This window comes from Labrus bergylta, chromosome 17 (assembly GCF_963930695.1).
Source record: "Labrus bergylta chromosome 17, fLabBer1.1, whole genome shotgun sequence".
NCBI lineage: Eukaryota > Metazoa > Chordata > Actinopteri > Labriformes > Labridae > Labrus > Labrus bergylta.
In genome coordinates this window covers 24,973,019-24,994,237 of record NC_089211.1, presented here as the reverse complement: position 1 = coordinate 24,994,237, position 21,219 = coordinate 24,973,019, and the positions used below count along the sequence as shown (strand labels likewise).

The 21,219-nt window shown below is 42.2% G+C and overlaps 1 protein-coding gene across 4 annotated transcripts in view; it reads right to left on the bottom strand.

The window, feature by feature from the left end:
- Window positions 1-21,219, bottom strand: part of erbin (erbb2 interacting protein) — a 70,779-nt gene that overhangs the window by 23,216 nt on the left and 26,344 nt on the right. For 2 of the 4 annotated variants that reach the window (XM_065965370.1, XM_020653836.3), the window contains exons 1-9: window positions 13,981-14,335; window positions 13,559-13,676; window positions 10,301-10,379; window positions 9,876-9,965; window positions 7,840-7,896; window positions 4,364-4,427; window positions 3,112-3,186; window positions 1,464-1,608; window positions 23-95 (exon numbers count right to left, since the gene is read on the bottom strand). In XM_065965370.1, coding sequence (XP_065821442.1) covers window positions 23-95; window positions 1,464-1,608; window positions 3,112-3,186; window positions 4,364-4,427; window positions 7,840-7,896; window positions 9,876-9,965; window positions 10,301-10,379; window positions 13,559-13,676; window positions 13,981-14,241 — 962 coding nt within the window. In that variant the 5' untranslated portion in view covers window positions 14,242-14,335. Of the gene's footprint in view, window positions 1-22; window positions 96-1,463; window positions 1,609-3,111; window positions 3,187-4,363; window positions 4,428-7,839; window positions 7,897-9,875; window positions 9,966-10,300; window positions 10,380-13,558; window positions 13,677-13,980; window positions 14,336-21,219 lie in introns of those variants that run through there. The other 2 variants (XM_020653835.3, XM_065965371.1) reach the window with 2 other exon arrangements.

Below are 21,219 nucleotides of genomic sequence, written 5' to 3'. Positions count from 1 at the left end.
AAGCGACTGCTGTTACGCTCACCCGCCGATGGAGTCGGGCAAGTACATCAGCTGGTTCTCATCCACCTTCAGCGCGGTCAGCTTCTTCAGAGAGCCTAGAAAGTGGAAAGAGAGAGAGAGAGAGAGTTAGAGGGGAGCAGCTCAGGGCAGTTAGTGATTATCACTCACTGTTGCACAACAAAGAGTGATATCCATTACAGCACTTCATTGGATTGATTCGTACCGTCATCAATACAGAAATCAACCCCGGCTCTAAAGCACTGTGCATCAACGCTCGTCTGATTTCATTAGCTTGGTCTGTACTCACGGACAATACTTTTTCCTCCCCTTAGGGATTAAAGGAAGTGAGTAAATACTGGATCATATATCTGAACATAGAGGTGGAATAAAAATCTAGACATTTTAGAAACATGCAAAGGTGGATAAAAGCTCAGTCCTAAAAAATGTGAGGAGTCATCACTCTTATACACCTCTTCCTTTTTCCATTTTCCATCTGCACAGCTGTACCAAGAGACAGCCTCTAGTTGGACACTTTAATGCTTACCTCACTCTTGACGAACATCACCCATCATTTAAATCGCACCTTTAATGTTTTGCTCTGACTGTTATTTAATGTCTTCTTTTTAAACATTGCTGTACATATATAAACAACACAACTTCAGAAGGTCAACACTTTTTTTATTTTTTATATTCAGGTCTAATTACAGATTTTTTTCCTCAACTGTTTAAAGGTTCTTGTTTAAATCTCACATTTTTATCCCTGCACGGGTTATGTACAATTCTTGTACAAGTCTATTTTTAATTGCACAGTTAAAGTTTGATTCATCTAGAGGTATTCTTTAAATCTTTTTCTTCAGGTTAATATATATGTATGGGGGGGGGTTTGTGGTTAATTTGTAACAAATGTTTCATGTCATGTACGTCTTTGTAACCTGCTACTGGATGCTTTGAATTTGCCTCGGGATCAATAAAGTATCTATTTATCTATTTTTCCCGCAGCAAGTCCAAGTGAGCTGATGTGAAAACGCAGCAGGATATTACCAGGAGAATTCACCTCGAGCCAATGGGAAGGGGGAGCTGACGTTTATCCGATCTCAGGTCACTTATTGACTTTAATTGAGGGGTCTTTTCAATCAGTCCAGCACTCCACAAGGTCTATGTACTGAACAGTATACAACCTTTTTCTTTAAATGCACGATTAATACAAGTGCAACAAGAGAAACTGTCAGGAAGCTGCTGTAAGGAGATTTTTTTTCTGCTTCTTCTTTTCTTACATGATGGTGTTTTTAGCTGAGAAGAAACATCTGCCATAACGTCATCTATGAGACTTTTCCATAAACTACACAGGTATGGACAATAAAGAAAAATGCACAGGCAGGCTGTTTCATAATGTGTTCTCAACATCGAGACGTGTGTGTGTTTGAGTGAGAGTGTGTGTGTGTGTGTGTGTGTGTAATATTTACCGATGGAGCCCGGCAGCTGTGTGAGGCCGTTGTTGGACAGCAGGAGGTCCTGCAGATTCTCACAGCCGCAGATCTGCTCATCCACCATCTCCAGGTTGTTCTTAGAAACATCCAGGTACACCAGCTGTTTGAGCGTCCCCAGCATCTAATTTAATTTCAACAGACACACACAATCAATACCCTCATAGTAACACATCGTCGTGAAAGGTATGACAAGAATACAGCTGGAAGTCAGAATTTGATAATTCAGTGTTGGTTTTTCTGACTTCAGATCTAAATGCGCTCCAGTGCATCTGCTGGTGAAAAACATGGATGCCTGCAGGAAGCTCATGTTTCTTTTGCTGGCCTCAGAGCATCAGAAGCAAGTACTGAGTACCTACATGAGCTGCCAAAGCAACATCAGTGAGAAACGGCGTCTGCTCTCTGTCTTGCTCGTATAGAACTTACCACACAGCTCAAAACTGTGTAAGATAAACGAGTGCCGTGTTAATGCTGCGTTCCACTGTTCTCAGAACTCAAGGAAAAACAACTTCCCTCGACATCAATTCCACCGACTCGGTCTGAATGGATCCTGCCCGAGTTTCCAATTTGGAATTCCGACTTGAGTGACCGTTCCCATTGCACTTTTCCGAGTCAGAAGTCGTTTATTTCCCTGAGTTCTGAGTACAATGGAACGCAGCAGTAGTGTTGGTTGAATGCAGAGGCTAAAGACGCTATAGGTGAGGTTAAGGGCGCACTCAAACTAGGCAATCTGTACCGTGCCCAAGCACCCATCAAACCCTAAAATCCAGTTCGTTTGACTGGTGTGAGTGCTCCAAATCTTCCGTGGTCCTGGCACACAGGAGGTGTGATTTGGCACGGTACAGTTTGAGCACAAGCACGGCTACACAACAATTACAGTGTTCATTAATGAGAAATCCTGGAGCTGTTTCTGACTAAAATGAGTCAAAATAAGACACAATGGGGGGAAATCGTGCTTAAGGGCGGTCCGGGACAACTTTGCCTAGTGTGAGTGTGCCCTAAGAACCAACTGTAGCAATGCTGGTGGGATTGCAAACTTTTCCATTTAAAAACACACATTAACAAACGCATGAAAACATTTGCAGCATTCACACAAATGTCATGGCTTATTAAAAAAAAAAAAGGCCAGAATGTGATTACAGCTGATGCTGTTGCGGCGCTGGCAGCCAAACAAATGCTTTAATTATGACCCAGTTACAAACAAGCTGGCCATTTGGAAGAAAAAAATCCCTGGTACACTAACACTTTCCGACTATCAAAACATCGTTATAAATTAATTATGCTCAAAGAAAATAATTACTTCACAGCTGCTTTTTTTTGGTAATTATAACTGGGACATCTGCAAACCCAAAAGTACGTCTTTCCCTGTAAAACGGTCTAATTGTGTTCATCCAGGGAGAGAAACATTTTTAAACTGGCGCGGCTTCTTCTGCTCGCTTCTTCAAAAGGCCTGACAGTCTGATGCGAACTGACTTGACTGCGCCCCAGTTTGACGGAGATTTAAGCCGACATGAAGACTGAAAATCAAGGGAAATGATGTAAAGATGATGTTTCTGGAAGCAGCCACGGAGTGTGAGTGTGTGTGTGTGTGTGTGTGTGTGCAGGAATGGATTGTAGTCATAGTTACCCCAGGTAAAAACGTCAGTCTGTTGCCGTCTATCCACAGCTCCTTGATTCCGGTCAGCTGCTCCAACACCTCAGGCTGTGGATGTGGAGAGAAAGAAGGAGGTTAAGTGATAGGGTTATGTGTTTTGGAGAGAGTGTGTGTGTGTGTGTGTGTGTGTGTGTGTGTGTGTGTGTGTGTGTGTGTGTGTGTGTGTGTGTGTGTGTGTGTGTGTGTGTGTGTGTGTGTGTGTGTGTGTGTGTGTGTGTGAGAGCCTGCTGGGCAGAGACAGAAACAGGAAGAAGAGCTTCACTCAAAAACAAGCTAAAAATGAATCATGAGGAAATGTATTTATTACCCTTAATGTGATTATGATGTCTTAATTAACGCTGCGTCTTCCGATGGTTACAAATGAGCTCCTTCTCCGTGTATGCTCACAGAGGAGTTCTGTTTTGTTTTTTTCGGTCTTTTCTAACCTGAGCCCATATTTCTGCATTTGTTCTGGTCTAAATGACTAATGGGTTTTTGAGATGCAATAGAAGATTGTTTTAGCCGGCAGCGTATCACCGCAGGCGAACGCACTAAATCAAAGTCAGCCGCCCATTAAAAGTTTCAGATCAGATTGTTATTCAAAGTCTTCAGAAAAGGACGAGGAGGGAGAAGAACGCAGATATATAAACCGTTGTTATGATACGAGAAGACCGTTTTCACACCGCTGTCGCTCACTAATCGAGAAGTATGTCTCACAAAAAGTTGAGGTCATTCACTTCCTTTAGTCACTCCCCTTTTTCTTCTCATGCACTGATTCACTGAGCTGAACAGCCAATCAGAGTGATACCTATCACCAACTGCACTGAACCTGATTCAACATGTGGAATCTGCCCCCCCAAAAAAAAGGCAGCAGGGGGCCGATGGGTAGCAACGGAGCTGGACACACCGAACGTTGTTTTTATGTTGGGATCCCACAGGGATCGGTATTAGGTCCATCTCAGAGGGTACTTGAGACACTTCATTATTCGCTTGTTTTACAGTCAAAGCTCTTTCAATGGACTTTTTGATGTTGGGATTCGAGATGTTTGTGTTCCCTTTTAGTCATTTAGACTCCAAAATATGTAAAAAGAAAATATTGCTTCACGATTAAAAATGCAAGAGATGCCTTACATTTCAAAGAATTCAGGTTAAGGAGAAGGGACAGATTAAGGACAGTGAAAGGTGAGGTCACCAGCAGAAAGGTAGAAAGCCGTGGGCATCAGCAAAGCGGCTGACAGATACTCACCACTTCAGTGAACTCATTACTCCCCAGGTCCAGCCTCTCCAGCTGTGTGAGCTTATGCATGCTCCTGTGGACAAACAGGACACAGACAGGGTGTGAGATCTTTAAAAAATATCAACGGGGATATCAAGTCAGAAAATCACATATTTGATGTTTTCACAAGTAGAAAAGTGTCACTAAACTGACCGCCTTCCCCTCCCGACAGAAAGAAACAACAAGGATAATTTGCAACGTGCTTCGAAACGCAGGCAATAAAAAAAGTAATTAACTGTCAGTTTTAATGTGAAATATTAAACAGCATACATTCTCTAACTTTGCTCAATCATTTTACAAGCAAATAAATACCTTCAAGGTGCTCAGGCGTGACAGAAATATGTTTTAAATAATGGAAAAAGTGACGTATGCTAGCTCTAAGCCTCAGCTCAAGAATTTTCTCTCCCCCACATTCAGGTCGCAGGCTCACACTCTGTGCTAGAAAAGTAAACAAGCAGATACAAACCAGGACTAGACAACTGCTCTAACTCTTACTTTATGTTATTTAACAGGTCACTAGTAAAGCACAGAGAGGTGCTTATCGCTCCTAGCAGCTAAAGTGAGAGTGTTTTAGTCTCAAAATCTCCAAAATGTGCTGAAAAAGACAAATTGAAACTTCAATCACTGCAGTAGATACATGACAAGATGAACTTTGGCTGCCCCTCTAAAACTGAAACTCATCAGCTTAGAGGGCCTGTTATTACACACCCTGATCAAGTCTTTATATTTTGCAATTCTGGCAGAATAAAAAGAAAAAGAAAAGTAATGCACATATTTAAGGAAGAAAAGACTACGAAAACTTTACTAAAAATCAGTACAAAAACAAAATAACAAACCATCTTTAAAATGTCGAAGCCACAAAAGCATGGCCGAAATAAACTGTGCAATCATTCAATACTGATGGTGCATTCATGTGCTGTCAGACACATCGGGAAAAACGAGATTCCGAGTTGTAAAATGCACATGAACGTCTGCTCAAGTCGGATAAACAACTCCGAAAATTGGGGAAAGTAAAGCCCTGAACTGAAATCCCATCAACACACTTAAGTTAGAAGAACAACTTCCCAACTGGAGAAACTGAGGCCATCCGAGGAGCACCTGAATGCAGCATGACACCATCATCTCACGCTTATAATGGATGTTTTACTACCGAAAGGAACGTAAAATGTACTCCCTTATATGGAGGCACGATCCCACAGTCACTGCTATAGGCATTCTTCCTATGCTTTAAGACCATAAAACATGAACTCTTACCGAGCTAAACTTCTCTCCTCAGCCCACAAACGCAGCACAAAAGCTTTCACAGCAGACTGGGTGTTGTCATCTTAAAAATGCTCCCCCCTTTATCTGTCGTTTGGAGTAGTGTGAGTGTTTGTTTAAAAAGTTTAAGAGGGGATCACAAGTTCAACAAAATAACCAAGAGGGAGCGTCGGAGTAGATGAAATGTAGACGTTTAGAGTTTTTGTTTGGGAACAGATACGATGATCCTCTCACAGCGGGCATGAGTGAGATTCAGCAGAAGGATGGCCACCAACACTTCTGTGGAGTCTGTTGTGTTTTGTAGCTGCCCCTCATTTAAAAAAAAAAAAAAGAAAAAAAAGGAGAATGTAAGACACGCAGCTTAAAATCATAGATATGATTTAAAGCCTTTGGTGTTTCTCTAAGCACTTGCTGCAATGTGAAAACTTTTATGTGGATGTTTTTTGAGACGACGCCAACTTTGTCACATTCTTACCTCAAAGTTGGCAAGAACATGGGCGACCCCCCCCCCACACACACACACACACACACACACACACACACACCCCCCCTGTGTGAGCTGAAGGAGCTGTGCTGGCTCGTCTACAGAGTGAATTCACACTACCTTCACTAACTTTTTGACCTCTTGCTTGTGAGGAACGCAGCATCATACTAGAGAAACTTTTGGTTCATGCATGTGCTCAGTGCGCGTGAGAGAGAAAAGAGGCTGCAGCAGCGTCTATGTGGAAGGCATGAAAAGACTTCTGCTGCACCCCCTTTTGTGCACGCACACATTTGTTTACATGTCTGAAATGCTTGTGTGTGTTGCTCTGGCAACGTTCCCGATCATTAGTCCCCTCTCTTTGTCAGGGCTCCAGCCTTTAACGGGTCTGGCCTCTGTCACATAAACACAGCGGGGAGAGAGGAGCTGCATGGAGCTGCACGTCCGTCAATCAGTTAGTCAGAGAAAAAGAAGAAAAAGAAGAGTGAGTGATAACAGAAACCCAGCCCGAGAGAGGAAGGACAAAAAAAAAAGGCAAAGAGGGAAATGGAGTTTTGCTGAGAAAACAGGAAGGAGATGAAACGAACGGTAGAGCGAGCAAGGCGTGAGAGAGAGAGAGGACAGAAAGAGAAAGCAACTTCTCCCACAATCACCTGGAGCTTTCACAAATATTTGTGGGACGTTTCTTTTTGTCTCCCCAGTGGCACTTCTCAAATGGTGAAATAACCCTCAGCACTGTCTCGGCGGAGGATTATAAAACCTGCCACAGCAAGCAGCCAGAGAAAAAGGGGGCTCTTATGTAACACCGTGGAATTTAATACTACAGTTAGAGGGGTGGGGAGGGAATGTACTGTAAAAAAAAAAAAAAAAGAGAAGAAGATTGGAGGACGCAGCAGAGACACTGCAGGGGTTTGTGAGGAAGAAGATCAGAACTCTCGACCTGCTCGCTGAAAGTTTTTGGGTTTTTGAGTCGTTGAGAATAAAGGATGACAAATACAAGCTTTCAGAGTCCGATCATGCCGAACATTCAAGAGAGAAAAATTCAACGGTTACCAATACAATTGATTTTAAAGAGAATTCTTGAGCACCAATGAAAATAGACCTTTTCTTCAGTTTTTGTGCATAAACTTTTCACCTATATGACCGTGTTAAGAGACTGATTAATTAGGGGAGTCAAGTTATTAAAGAATATTTTGTGTTTGAAAAAAGATGGGCAGGCGTCCCTCTAATGTTCGTCATGGTTTTTGCGGAGGCGAGTGCTCCTTAAATAAACGGGTAAAGTGGGTAGAAACTTGAGAGTCAAACGTCTTCATCAGAATCAACAATGGAAAAGACTGACTGAGTGAAAATGAAATGTGTCAGGGAGTAGCATCGAAACACAACAGATATGGACGTTCATTGTTACACTGAACACAGAGAAAGGGGGAATAAATCGTCAAATCTTCCATCAGAAGTAACTCATCCATTCATATGCCACAGACGAAGCAGTGGGAGCAATTCAGGGTTAAGTATCTTGCAAGAGGACACAACGGACATGTAGTTGCAAGAGCTGGGGATTGAACCCTCGACCTTCCGTTTGAGGGACGACTGCCCCTTCCAACTGAGCCACAGCCGCTCCATTACTAATACCGCGTCTGAACACTGAGGACTAAATGCACATACTGTGTCTCTACTGTTTGTAATATGTGAAGGAAAAACCACTTACTTTGGCAACATCTTTAACTGGTTCTCCCTCAGCTCCAAGATCTGTAGTTTCGTCAACCTGCAACAGTTAAAAAGTTTTAAAAAAGTGTCAAGCACTAATATAGAAGGATTTTTTTTCCACATAATCGTCTCTTTTTATCAAATCATTCCAATTAAAGAAACCTTCATAATATCACCGCCCACAGCTGCTAACCAGCTACATGAAACGGTGCGCTGTTCATTTTATTCTCCCAAACAAAAAGACCACTCATGTTGTGCTAAAGTAGGGCGACCATTAAGGAAGAAGCATTATAAAAAAAAAAGGAAAAAAAAAAGGCCTATGGGTTGTCACATGCTCGGCATCATGAGGAGGCTCAACACTAATTGTTGTTTAAGCGACAAACAATAAGACCGTCAGTGATGCTGCTGGTTTCATAATTTTTTTTGGCCTTTTTAGAAAATTAAAAGATGTGCATGTGTCCAATAATCATGTCATCAAAGCTGCTTTTTAATTAAGTCACTTTGTTTATATCCCCTTTAAAAGCCTGTTTAATAATTGATGATAAATCAAATGATTGTTTTACTTCATGTGGCGCAGTGAGAGCAAGTTTTGAAACCAAGACTAACAAACATTTCTTTACTTATTTAGAGGAGATGCACCGATTGGGAAAATCCGAGCCAATACCGATGTTTGTTTCCTGACTTCTTTTGGTGTCATACTCCGACAATGCCAAACTTTTCAAGTCAGAGTTTATCCAACAGGTGACTTCATGTACCCAATTAAAAAACCTCTTCCCTGAATCAGTAAGCTGCACTAGATGACATTATTTGCTGATGTGTTCATGTCTGTGAACATGGCCGATATCGGCAAATACTGATCTTGAACAGATGCATTCCTACTATTAAGGTGCACGCTAAAGTCTGTCGGACGGCCCCACTGAGTCCGTTGCTGGAGCGTGAGCAGCCGTACTCACAGGGTCCCAACAATCACAGGAGAACTACAAGATACTGAATAAATAAATAAAGAGGTAAAAGGTGCAGAGAACATGTTGCTTTGTCTTTCTCTTTGTTGTTCATTTTGGGCCTCTGTGTGTTTCCTTGTCTGATTTCCTGTCCAGGTCGATCTCTTCTGTCCAGCTTGAAGCGTGCCTGCAGTGGGCTCCTTCAAAAAATAGACTCGCAGCGTCTTTGAAATGGAGTAGAGTGAAGTGGCGCTGCTGGCACGCTCCAGAGACAGAACTGTGGTGCTCGCTGTGGAAACAGGAGCGTTGACTAGAGTGGCAGCAAACGGTGCTGATGGACGGAGCCGTGCACGGACTTGTGTGGAAATTGGCAGTGAGACGACATAAGGGAGTCTTACATCATCAATATTTTGTCAGCGTGACACCTGGCCCTGCTGAGGATTGCACAGCGAGAGGAAATCTCCTTGGATGATTTTAACCGTTTCAAGCTGTGCCAATAAATCAAAGTTGCTTAAATTATTTTGATGTAATTCAACGCTTTTAAAAAGAACTCTACAGAAAAGCAGAGATTTGATTTGAGTCCTTTATATTTAGACTTTTATTCAAGTTGTGTAAAGCGGAAGTCCCCAAATCAGATTAACCCTGCAATGTCAGAGCCTTGTGTTACAAGTGCATGTTTCCCCGTGCTGTTTGTCCCTTCTCCCCTCCTGTTGTCTCCAGCTCTGCCCAGGTGAAGCGACTGATCAACTAGCAAGGTGCATGTGGCCTCCATGCTTCAAAGCCCAGTGCTGACACCAGGAGGAGAGGGCCTTTTGGAGTTGGGACTGCAGCATGGTGCCTCTCAGTCACTCATTGTGTGTTGTTAAATTACTTTTGAGTTGCTCTTTGCAATGATTTAGTCTGTTAATAATAAATATTTGTTAAGGTGTTTTATGTCACTTCATCGGGTCAAAGTGTGTGTTGTCGTTAGCTCCCCATCGGGCCGCCTTACTACTAGCTACTACAGGTGGCTTCTCATTAAACATTGAGTGTGGCACACAGTCTGTAAACTTTGTGAGAATAATACTAATCCCCGACCAGAGGAGGACAAACTGACCTGCCAAAGCTGGCCGGTAAGAACTCGAGGAAGGCATCGTTCAGGTAGAGCTGCGTCAGACTCAGGAGCTGGGTGAAGCCTTCTGGGAGCCTGTGAACACATCAATCAATCCATCCATCAGCCAGACGTTATTTGTACGTCTCTTTCAAACAAGTCAATGCAGCAACAAAGTGCAACACAAAATAACACCCAAAAAATATCAGAGTTTCATTAGAAATTTACTGAAACAGGAATCAAGACAGGTTGAGAAATATTTAAAAACAGAAAGTTCTGCATGTGCACAGTGACGTAAAACAGACTAAAGGTTAAATATAAACACAAACATGACTCACATCATTTACAGAAAAGCTCACACGAGCTGCTGCAATACAAGAACTGTTCAACATTAAGTCATAATGAAGAGAACAAGAGCTGGCAGTACTCACTTAGAAATGGGATTCACGCTTGCTTCTACAACAGCTAGGACTTTGCAATTCTTTATGTTTTCTGGAAACTCCTGGATACCTGAACAGAAAAAGGAAACAGAAGGAAAAGTTTAAGTTTCCGTGCATACAGTACCTGCATGTTGTTTAATCTCAACTCCTGTGCAGTGTTTTTTAACTCTCATTTTAGGGTTTATTTATATGCTGCTTTAATCTGAGTGGAGATGTTCACAGACTACAGCAGGCTGCTGTGAGAGGACGTTGCTATTGTTAAGTTAGCTGCAGACATGGTGAGAGTGAAAGAAGTAAAGTCGAATTGACCGTTTGACCGGATCATGAGAGTTCCCGACTCGGTCCAGATGGTTAACGGATCGACTGTGTGCTGTTGCACTAAAAGAAAAAAGGTGTGTGTGGTGGCTGGCGCTCCAGTGTGCGTGTGTGCACGTTTGTGCAGCAATGTTGGGTCGCTTCTTTTTAATACAATTTGAGCTTGACATCGCATTACTTTTTGGTATCTACCCGCATTTGGCGCTCTCCCCCGCTCTCTCTCTCTCGCTTTCTCGTGCATGCAGCAATTTTATGAATATAAAATTATATATCGGATATATACTTGAGCGGCCTGCCCAGGTATCGTCTATGTGTGTGGGAAACACTGCTGTCATAACCAAAGAGAGAAGCGATAAAGAAGCTGTAGCTTGTTGTCTAGCAGGAGAAGCTTTTAGAATATCAAACACAGGTGGCTTGTGTGCTCTGCTGCACCTTTCCTTTCCTAACAGCCACACAGGCGAGTGCTCAAGGTGACGTATAAAAGAGAAGAAAAGGAACAAGGAGAACAATCAAACACTGAGCGATCGTCCTTTAAAGTGCGTTCTGTGCTTACTGCAAGAAAGACGAGATGTGACGGAGTCTCAAGGTTGATTTCCACCCACTTGGTTCTGTGTCCACAACACTCAGCGCAGAGTGCTTTTGTGAGGAAGGATGAGCTTCTTTTAATGTCAACATGGCACATGAAGCTCTGGGTCATGAAAACACAACATCAGCCTTCAATGTTGGTTTAATCTGGTGATCTCCACGATCATCCAGTTATATTAGAACAACCCTTTGGCCTTTCTTTTCCCATGAAATAGTTTTTTTTGCTGAGTGTGCACGCTTCTTTACTTTTCGGTTCTGCTTCAATTCAGGGTTACACAGAGATCATCAACTATCTGACACCGTGAACCAAGATGTGGAAAGTAACTAAAATGTGAGTTGAGCTGTAGCTACTTCAGCATCAACAGGAATAAGAATAATGCTGCACAGTGTTAAGCGTTCAAGAGGCCCTTGCAACGACTGATATGTCTGTGAATGTTTTGTCACTGTGTAAAGCCTGGCTGACATTTCTCCTGCTCATCTGGTAGTTTTCTGTTTATTTATTTAATAGTTTTGTTTATTTTGGAGCTGCAAATCTGGAAATCTGTAGCATGAGAGTAAATGTAAATAATGCTCTCTAAATAAACATAACGTAGCAGAATGTACACACATTCTGAACATACAACAATGTTTAGAGAGTTTGAAAAAGCAAGTCCTCCAGCAACTTTAACTTGTGTTGGAGTCGTATTTGACCAGGAAGAGCTCTACTTTGACTTGAGTCATAAAGGTCTGTACTTTGTCCACCACTGCCTATCTGCAGTTTAACCACTTTTTAAAAAACTTCTAACTGAAAGGTAAAATCAGACTGTGACGTTCATGGTAAAACACGGACAACATGTTGTATAATATTCAACAGGAAGATGTCTTCAAAACAGCACAAACACCTGATTTGATTCTTCATCCAGCTTGGCGTGACAACAGAGAGCCGTCAGACACCTTGCAGCTGTTTTTTGTTCTAAATGTCAAGACGAGGACGCCGCTGACAGCGGAAAGTTCTCATCAAACAGGCGAACATGAAAAGGACTTCCAGTACGAAGCTCACATTGAACAGTGCAAATGTTTATCTTCAAAGAAGGTAAATGTCACACTTTGACAGTCGCTGTCACTTTTCCCACCCAGTGATGAAACTTTGAGCTGAGCGCTGTGTGCAGATATTCTCACTGTTCGTGCAAAAAAAACAGAGACGGTGCATGAGAAGTGCACGCAGCCTCCGAGGTCTGACAAGAGAAGCGAAAGTGAAGTGCAGTAAAAGTAGGTAACATGGTCAGAAAGTATCAAATAAAGGAGAGCTTTTTTTTTGTCTCTGCACTCCAGCTGACCGGCTGTGCTGCGCTCTGAGAACGCAGCCTGTGTGTGTTGACGGATGAGGGAGCACAGAGCCGCAACGTAGTGGAGCTGACATCAATGCGCTCGTATCTGGTGGAAGTTCTGGGTTACTCCAAGCCATCAGATTTAGTCAAATATAGCGATTAAGTGTGCACAATAAATTGCAATTTCATCATCGCAAAAGGAAAGTTGCAGATCCCAAAAGTCTAAATTTGTCCGAGTAAATACCAAATATTCTATGAAAAGAAAAAAAATAACTCTCTCACTCAGCATATGTAAATTTAATCTGATGGATGGAGACACAAAGATGATGGAGGACAAAATGGCAGACATCATTTCGCTTGATCTTAAAAGACAGAAAACGCGAGACAATTGGGACAGTGCCCGTCATCACGTCTCTGCACTTTATCTGTAAACAGATTTTCACATTGTAATCGTTGTTTCCGCTTAACTTATTGTTTGTAAACTGTTTCTTAATAATGTCACATTTACTACAACGTGTTCTGCTGCCCTCTTGGCCAGCTCACCCCTGTGAAAGAGATCTTGATCTAAATTAAAGAAAAATAATCTCAAAACTCAAGGTATCACATTTGAGTGGTGGAGTCACTGTGTGCATTTCTTCTACAGTCTACGGTATAAGAGCTCAATCTGTGTTTCCTATGAAGACAGTGTTTGGTGTGAAACAGGACTGGACTTGTCTACTTCCTTAATCCATCACGTCAGGAGTTTCAGTCGAGCACTCTTGTGGCGTAACGTGCGGTAAATGAGACACGCTGTGACATTTTACCTCAGAACATCTTTGAAGCAATAAAAACATGGAACCAGTTACACAAGTCTCGCTTGACAAGCTCAGGGTTTTTGATTATCGTCTTTAGTAGCCATGACAACAGCAGGACAACTAGGACACATCTGAACTTCACAGGTCACTAAGCCGAGTGTCTGTGGTCAGTTTTTTTTTTAAGGTTTCAGCAACATGATCTGACCCAACAGGTTTACAAGACACATTAACCCCGCCATTTTTCTTACTATTTTTGCTGACGTCAAGCTCCCTGAGGTTGATGAGGTTTGCGATCGCTGCCGGCAACACCGTTAGATCGTTATCTGGCATGCTCAGCCGGTGGAGTAGCTGGCAGTTAAACAGTTGCTGGTGGAGAGAGAGAGTACAAGTCATTACAGTTTTATCAAAAAGTGTATTGTTTACCAAGAAAATACTGCATTAAATTAATGTTTAAATGGCCTCATTGTTTGTTTGTTGCATCATTCATAAGACTCTTCTTCCAAAATAAATATGAATGAAGAACACAATGCAAGCTTTTTATGAGAGATGTACAAGTTATGCATGCAAAAAGTCATTATTCAAGGACTCAGGACTAACGCTTTCATGTGGTTTAAAGACTTTCTGTGGTGCATTAACACAAAGTTTCCATGCATCAGCGTGTGTGACTTACTTTAGGCAGCTCCTCGATCTGGTTGGCATCGAGGTAGAGTTCCTGCAGGGTCTTCTCGAAGCTAAAGATCTCCTTAGGAACAGTCTCCAGGCTGCAGTGGGAGTAGTCCAGCGATGTCACTGCCTCCTCCTCACCCCGCAAGCAGCGGCACGGCACCAGACGAACAAAAAAGCTCCGCTTGGACATCCTCAGGCACTGGGAGAGGAAAACACAGAGATAAGCACAGGGAGTGGGATCAGGAAGAGCTGAGGAGGTGGGCATGTTTTTTATGGCCTCTTTCCTTTTACCTTTTTAAACCTCCTACGTAACACATGTAATCATTTTAGTGCAGTTTAAAAATCACACACACACACACACACACCTTGATATCTAATCTTTGCATCTGATCCATAACCATGTGACTGCAGCCCTAATTGACAGGAATGACTTGTGTTATTTGCTTTTCCTTCCACAGGACTGATAATTGTCAGCAGTCTGAGTCAAAGAACACATGGACCCAATGACTCACAAACTGAACAAACAACTACAAAAATGAAGTAAATGCAACATATTCCTGATTCTGTTCAACAAACTGACCACTCAGACATTTAAGGAAAGAGGTTAAGGATGTAGAGAGGGTACGACTTTGTTCAGACTGGAGGCTACATCAAATGTATTCCCCATCAGATATATGCATCCAGACTTCACCAAGCGATCTGTGTGGGTTGTTGTGGTTATGAGGTCCAGACGTCTGTGACTACGTATTCTCATCGCATGGCTCTCCCACGCAGATCATGAGAACCCAACACCCATCATCATCCCGCCCTCCAAACAATCACACTGTCAAGTTGCGGTGCAGACCCCCTCTGTTGTAACAGACAAACTCACGCGCAGCGGCCAGTAGCAGCATTTTCTGCTCCGCTGCTCTGATAAACTTCTGTTTCCTGGTTTTCAAATTGCATCAGGAATCCAGATCTCTCAAATAGAGACTCGTCTGCAGGGGTTTGATTTGAGTCACACCGTGTGAACTGCCTCCAAATGTGGCTTGAACCCAATTTGCAGAATCACATCTTGTATTTATTTTTGTGAAGACTTCCCAAAATGAATCTGAATATGCCAAAAAAAATATTTTGCCTTACAGCCTGACAAGGGGAAACAGATATTTGACCTTTGTCACCATGAGCACACAAATACTTCCCCTTCATACTCAGGTCCTTCTTTAAAAAGACGTTTTCATACTTGTTTGTTTGCATATTTTGTCTATGGCAGAGATGGTAGTAGGGATTTGTGATACAAAGACTTAGCCTCATACCTACATGCTAGATTAGTGGCAGCAGTTGTGGCTCATTGCTCTACAACACTATTCAGTTTGTTTCCAGGGAGTATTAGGGCACTGCTTTCTGTGTTTTTCTGGTCTACTTCTTACAAATTTAAGCTTTTTGGAAAGCTGTAGGCGGCCACCACCAGTCACTTTGTTGTCTGTGTTCACCAGACTTGAGATTGGTGATAAACTGTCAAAATGGACTAAACTATTTGACTCACTCCAATGTTGATAAATACTGCAGTTTCCCTTTCGCTTGACATTGAGAGCGTTTACATGGACTCGAGTGTCCTGGTTTTAATCAGTTTGTTTCAAGTATCCAATTTTGTGTCTGTGAATTTAAACATCATATCCTGATTCTGAGAAACCAGATTTTGCTACCTGGAGAACTGGGATGGGATGTATACACCATAGCACGGTTTCCAACTACCTGCTGACTACCTGTGCAGACGTGGCCTCATGCCAAGTGACGTATCAACAAAACAAACATGGCGGCGTCCATCAGAGTGTCTTACTTCTGGAGCTCTCTTCTCTTATTTCTGGAAATGAGGTTGATATGCCATAACTGCAATGATGCTTGCATTTAATACTTAAAAATAAACATTGCAGGCGCCTACACAAATAAGATGCAGAAGTCGGAGACCAGGATGCTAGTATTTATCATGTATACAGGGATATCAATAAGGTTTCTCTGTGCATGTAAACACCAGATCCTGAATGTGATCAAAACTGGGATAAGGCTCCAGAACCAGGATACTCAAGTCCAGGTAAACTCACTCACTGTTTGGTTCAAGGGTTCTTAGTTTTGGGTACTGCTGTTGAAAAAAATCCAATACAGAGTCTGGTGTAAAACAGAGCCCGTTTTGAGTCATTCACAGAGTAAAAAGCTTTGCTGCAGCATCCGCTCATGTGCAACTGCTCTTCAGGGCAGAGCCACTTCTGCAGAAGGACCTTTCAAAATAGCCGTGGGTTTGCTTCATGCACACTCACTTCTATTGTTTCCTCTAAAGTACGGTGTTGCCTGTATGCTCTCACATTAGCAGGTAGATAACAGCCGATCCTCGACAGAGCAGTGAGCTAGTACTCTGAACAATTGAAACAAAAATGAAAAGAGGGATATGAATTGTGTTCCCTTTCTTTTTTGAAGTTTCACTAAAGCAGAGCATCCCAGAGAAGCTTGAGATAAAATGGTAATTTTTCAAGTTTCCCTTTACTGTTTTTCCTTGTGGGAAAAAGCTGTTTTCCATAGGTAGGGAAAGAATGAGCAGCTGTTCAATATCTTAGGTTTGCTGTATCCTCGGTTGGGTTGAAGCTGGGAATAAAAAATGCAAAAAGAAGTAGGCCATGAATCATTTTTGAAATCCTTGTGCCTGACGATCCAAACTCTCTCTACAGACAAATAACGTGACAAAAATGAAGACAATCTTTTCAGCTGTCAATCTATCAGAAAGCTTAACAGAAGGAAGGTGTACAAGTGTCTTATGTACCAGAGTTAAGTATACTTTGGTTGAAGTTAAGTCAAGGCGGTCGTATTCACCACATACAGTATGTAATATGGAATGTGTGCTGGTCAAAAGAGGCTTTGTTCCTCGGAGCATGTAGAGAATGTGACTTTTCCTCCCCCTCGTCTTAATCTGAGCGCTGTTACAGTTCATAATCTCAGAGTCCTTCACTTCTCTGTGTATCCTGACCGAATAACTGGGCTGTAAAATTGTGATAGCCTTGACCTGCACTTTCAGTACAGACTGTGTGTGGGGGTGTGTGAGCACATGTTTGTTTAAGATCTTGCTACGAGGAAAGATTTCCTGTGAAATTTGGTCAACTGAGTACAACCCACTGTCTTCTTTTGTGTGGATGGCCTTATTATTTCATGTGCAAAGCAAAGATGCTCTTTCAGGAAAGTGCAAAGTAGGTGGGACTATTTTTGTAGATGCTCAAAATATGACTTAATAGCCTCCAATGGCGTCAGTCAGGATACCTCTATTTCTTACTCCTAGAGCGCACACAGGAAGCTGCAGAGAGCTTCAGCAAGACTATCAAAATTCACACTATCTGCACACAACGATGTAATCACCAGCCGCCTTCGGCTGTCTTCTTCATCAGGGGGATGATAAAATCAAGACAGCTTAAAAAACACTTAGAGCTGAGAACATCCTTTATCAGTGCGGTGAAGAGGTTTGCGACGTGTTTCAAATTTGATTCGTTTCAATGCCATAAAAATCTGAAAAAGATGCATTCACTAACTTTTGGATTTTAGAGATAAAGACAGGTTTCATGACATAACTTTAGTGTAAAGTGGAGCGGTCAGCCATCCCTGTATCTGCAGCTCATTAGAAAATGCTTAATATATGCACACACCCACTCTCACATGAGGTAAGCACAACCCACAGAGCTGTCAGCCTCCCACACACTCATTGCTCGAGCAGCAGGCAGCTCATATATAAATACTCTGGTCTATCACCAGAGGGGATGACAGAGGGCTTGGCTCCGATCACCCCGAGTAACAAGAGCCGAGCGTATGAATGACGCATGCGATCCGGAGTAGGAGGAGAGGCAGTGGGATGTGTGTTGGAGAAAGTGGGTGGTGGTGGGTTATTGAGAGTTATGCAAGAAAAAGCAATCAGGCGGGGCACGAGCAGATACAACTGAGAGCGATGTTGTAGGGAGAGATGTAGTATATGGTTTGAAAGATTAACTAGACGGCGGCAGCAAGAGCAAATCATGGAAGAGTAAACTGCATGGAGTGAACATGTTAAAGCTGGTGGAAGAATTTAATCTCACAGTTTACAGAGTAATAATGTTTAATGGGCAGAAAATGAGAATGTAGGCTGTCCAACTGAGCAGATCTGAGAGTTCACATCCACACACCGATGGCTCTGTAAGGCCGTACTCTGGGACAGGATGGCTTTAACATAAATCCTAACATCAACATGCTAACTGACTATAAAGACATGCTAATTTTAATCAGTTAAGCATCTTAAGATGCTAATGAATAGCATTAAATACAATCAGTATAGCTGAGGCTACTGGGAATGTCGCAGGTATTTGGTGATGTTTGAGAATTTGTGGGATTGAATCGCAGGTTTCTTTTGCGCAAAGCAAAGAATGACTTCAGTTCCTGTCTGTGTATTAAAAATACCACCCAAAATAAGGGTGCCAGAGAGAGTGGACCCCCCACTGTGCCTGGAAGTGGTTTAAGTATTAAATGTTGGGCACAGCCGCACGTGCTAACAGGCCTATCCAAACACTGGCATTAGAACAACACCGAAGAACATAGCAGCCTAATAATAATTGTATTATTTTAGAGTCTCTGTGTGCCTTTTTAGTTCTTTAAAAAAAAAAATGGGTAAAATGTGCAACTTGAAATCATTTAAAATGTGTATTTTTGAAAGGCATTTTTGGAAAGCATCTTGGGACCCCCCTCTCAGTGTCTGACCCCCACTTTGGGAACCACTGACTTAAAATTCCAAAGTTCTTGTTGGTGCAATGTTTGCTAAAAAAAAAAAAAGAAAAAAAAAAGGAGTGACCAGATGTTTTAAGAAGTGACGTATTTGTAAAAACAAACAAAACATCCCCTCAGTTGAGTGAGGGTCAAAACATTCTCCAATACGGCTGCCTTCAGTAGGCGACACCGAGAGAGGAAGTGAAAGTGAAACAGACCAATATCTGTTTAAATTAAGAACATGTGGACTAAACAGAGATCCTGACAGTTTATCAAAAGACACAGCGGACTGTGGACATTTACGTGTGGCCAGAAAACGTGACTTATGACATTTATACCTGATTCCAAAGCCAGGGAAGAACAAAAGAGCAGAGCCTGAGTGCACACTTAAACCTGGTTTGCTCAGTGATGGATGTGAAACTGAATCACCTTTGTAGTCAGGGTATAGAGTTAGCTGCTATGCCAAATGGAGACTCCACTCCTTCAAGAACACTTTTTAAAGAAGAGGTAAAGTTTAGTTCAGCAACTCCCACCGGGTTGGCAGTGTGTGATACCCAGTAAACAAAATCAACAGATACATGTATAAACCATGCATACTTCCTGTTACTGTTTTATACATTATGCAAATGTAAAAGTTTATGCACAGCTCTGCTGCACAACGTTGAGCTTTTTGTGCACTGGAGTGGGGCACTACACCGTTGGGGTTTATCCATCTTCTACCTGTTTTATGAGAAGATTGGATACCATTGTTGACTCTTCTTTTTGCAAGGAAAGTGTCATTTTTACTTTCTTTTACAGAAACCAAAAAGATGCCCTTGAAAGAAAAATGAAAGAAGGGAAAGAGGCAGGACAGCCATGGCACTGCTAGGCTGGCTGTCTGAAGCCCCCGAGAGTAATCTGGAAGGCAGCACACTAATGAGAACCGGACTGCCTTCAACAAAGATAAGCTTATCCACTGACCTACATGTTACTGGAATGATCATCCGTCCATCAGGAGCCCTTGACTTCTGAACGGAGAAAGTTCAGAACCATTCAGTGGTGATTTCCAGACATGTTAAGCTCTTGGCTGAGATTTTCTTTCTTAGCCGACTTATTTAAAAGCAAAACATTCACTTAAATGTTAGGAAGAGAGCTTGGACTGACGGCTGTGAAATTGTTAGAAGCCTTGAATAACGCTGGCTGGATCTATTCAGAAATGTCAAAATGCGTGGGCATGTGTGAATGGTGGACATGTGACTCTGCAGCCTGGCAGTGATTCCTGTGGCTTCCTCTGTGCAACAGAGAATTAAACAGAGCAGACCCAGTCACAGATTCCCACTTTATTCCCCCAGTGAGAGCCAGGAAACCACTTCCATGTCACAACCCCTCTCCCTGTAACCTAAGTGCCTCCTGGGTCAGTGCTGTTGCTATAGAGACTGCGCTCAAGAGTATGATTGGCTCTCCGACCTCTGAATTCATACACAAAAAAACAGCTGAGCTTGCAAAACTGCTAATAACGCCATGTATAAATTACAGAAGAGTTGTGCAGATAGCTCTAAAAGGTGATTTAAAAAAAAAGGGTCAAAGACGGCAAACTAATATTTAAAGAAACTCTGAGAGAGGCGGACAGAGATTGAGATGTCTGGGTGTGTTTCCAAAGGTCTCAGAGTTCTTTCACAGCGGCCAACTAACACTCACTGGCCTACTTCTGGTTTAGAAAGTGTTGGGAACAAATTAGAAGGTTGTAACGTGTCTAAGCTTCAAAAAGACCCAAATTCCGACAATTTACTCAACCTAATTGGGTTGTTTCAAGCTCCATAACCACACAGAGGAGCCTTGTGAAAACTTCAAATAATAGACAAGAGGTGAAACAGGGCTTAAAGGGGAACTCCAGCATTTTAAAATCTGGGACTTTTTTTTTTGCATATTTTGGGGTCTAAATGACTAATACTAATATTTGCTAAAGTTTTGGTATTGGTCCAGCAGATTTATTTAGCTGCACTGGATCCTTTTGGGAAATGCACCTAATCAAAGTACATCAACTTAGTGGAGGGGTGATTTTTGCCACTTACTGGCATCGCTTATCACTCAAAGTGGTCAACAACATTACAGAAAGGTTTGCAACAGAGACAGACCTTCTTCTAAATAAAAGTACTTTATTTTTAAACCATAATGGGCGTTATATTGCTCTTTCCATAGTAGGCAGACTCTATCAACACAAACGGCAAATTGTCATTGAAAAACGTGGGAGTTGCTCGTATTCCGCTGCCTGAAATTATGTTTTAAAAAGTTTAGCTCAGATGGAACACAACACAAACAAACCATCCTGCCGAGGATGTGCTAGCTAGCTGGCTCCTTGTGTTTTTCACTTATTTATCGGGACATTTGCAATAGCTCTATTGTGTGGTATGTTGTATTCTGGTTGCCACTGGTTTGTGTTTCTGTTTACATGAGGATAATCTGGATTGTGCTTTGTTTATATTGGTTTAAGTTATTAGTACTAATGGGGAGACAGCCT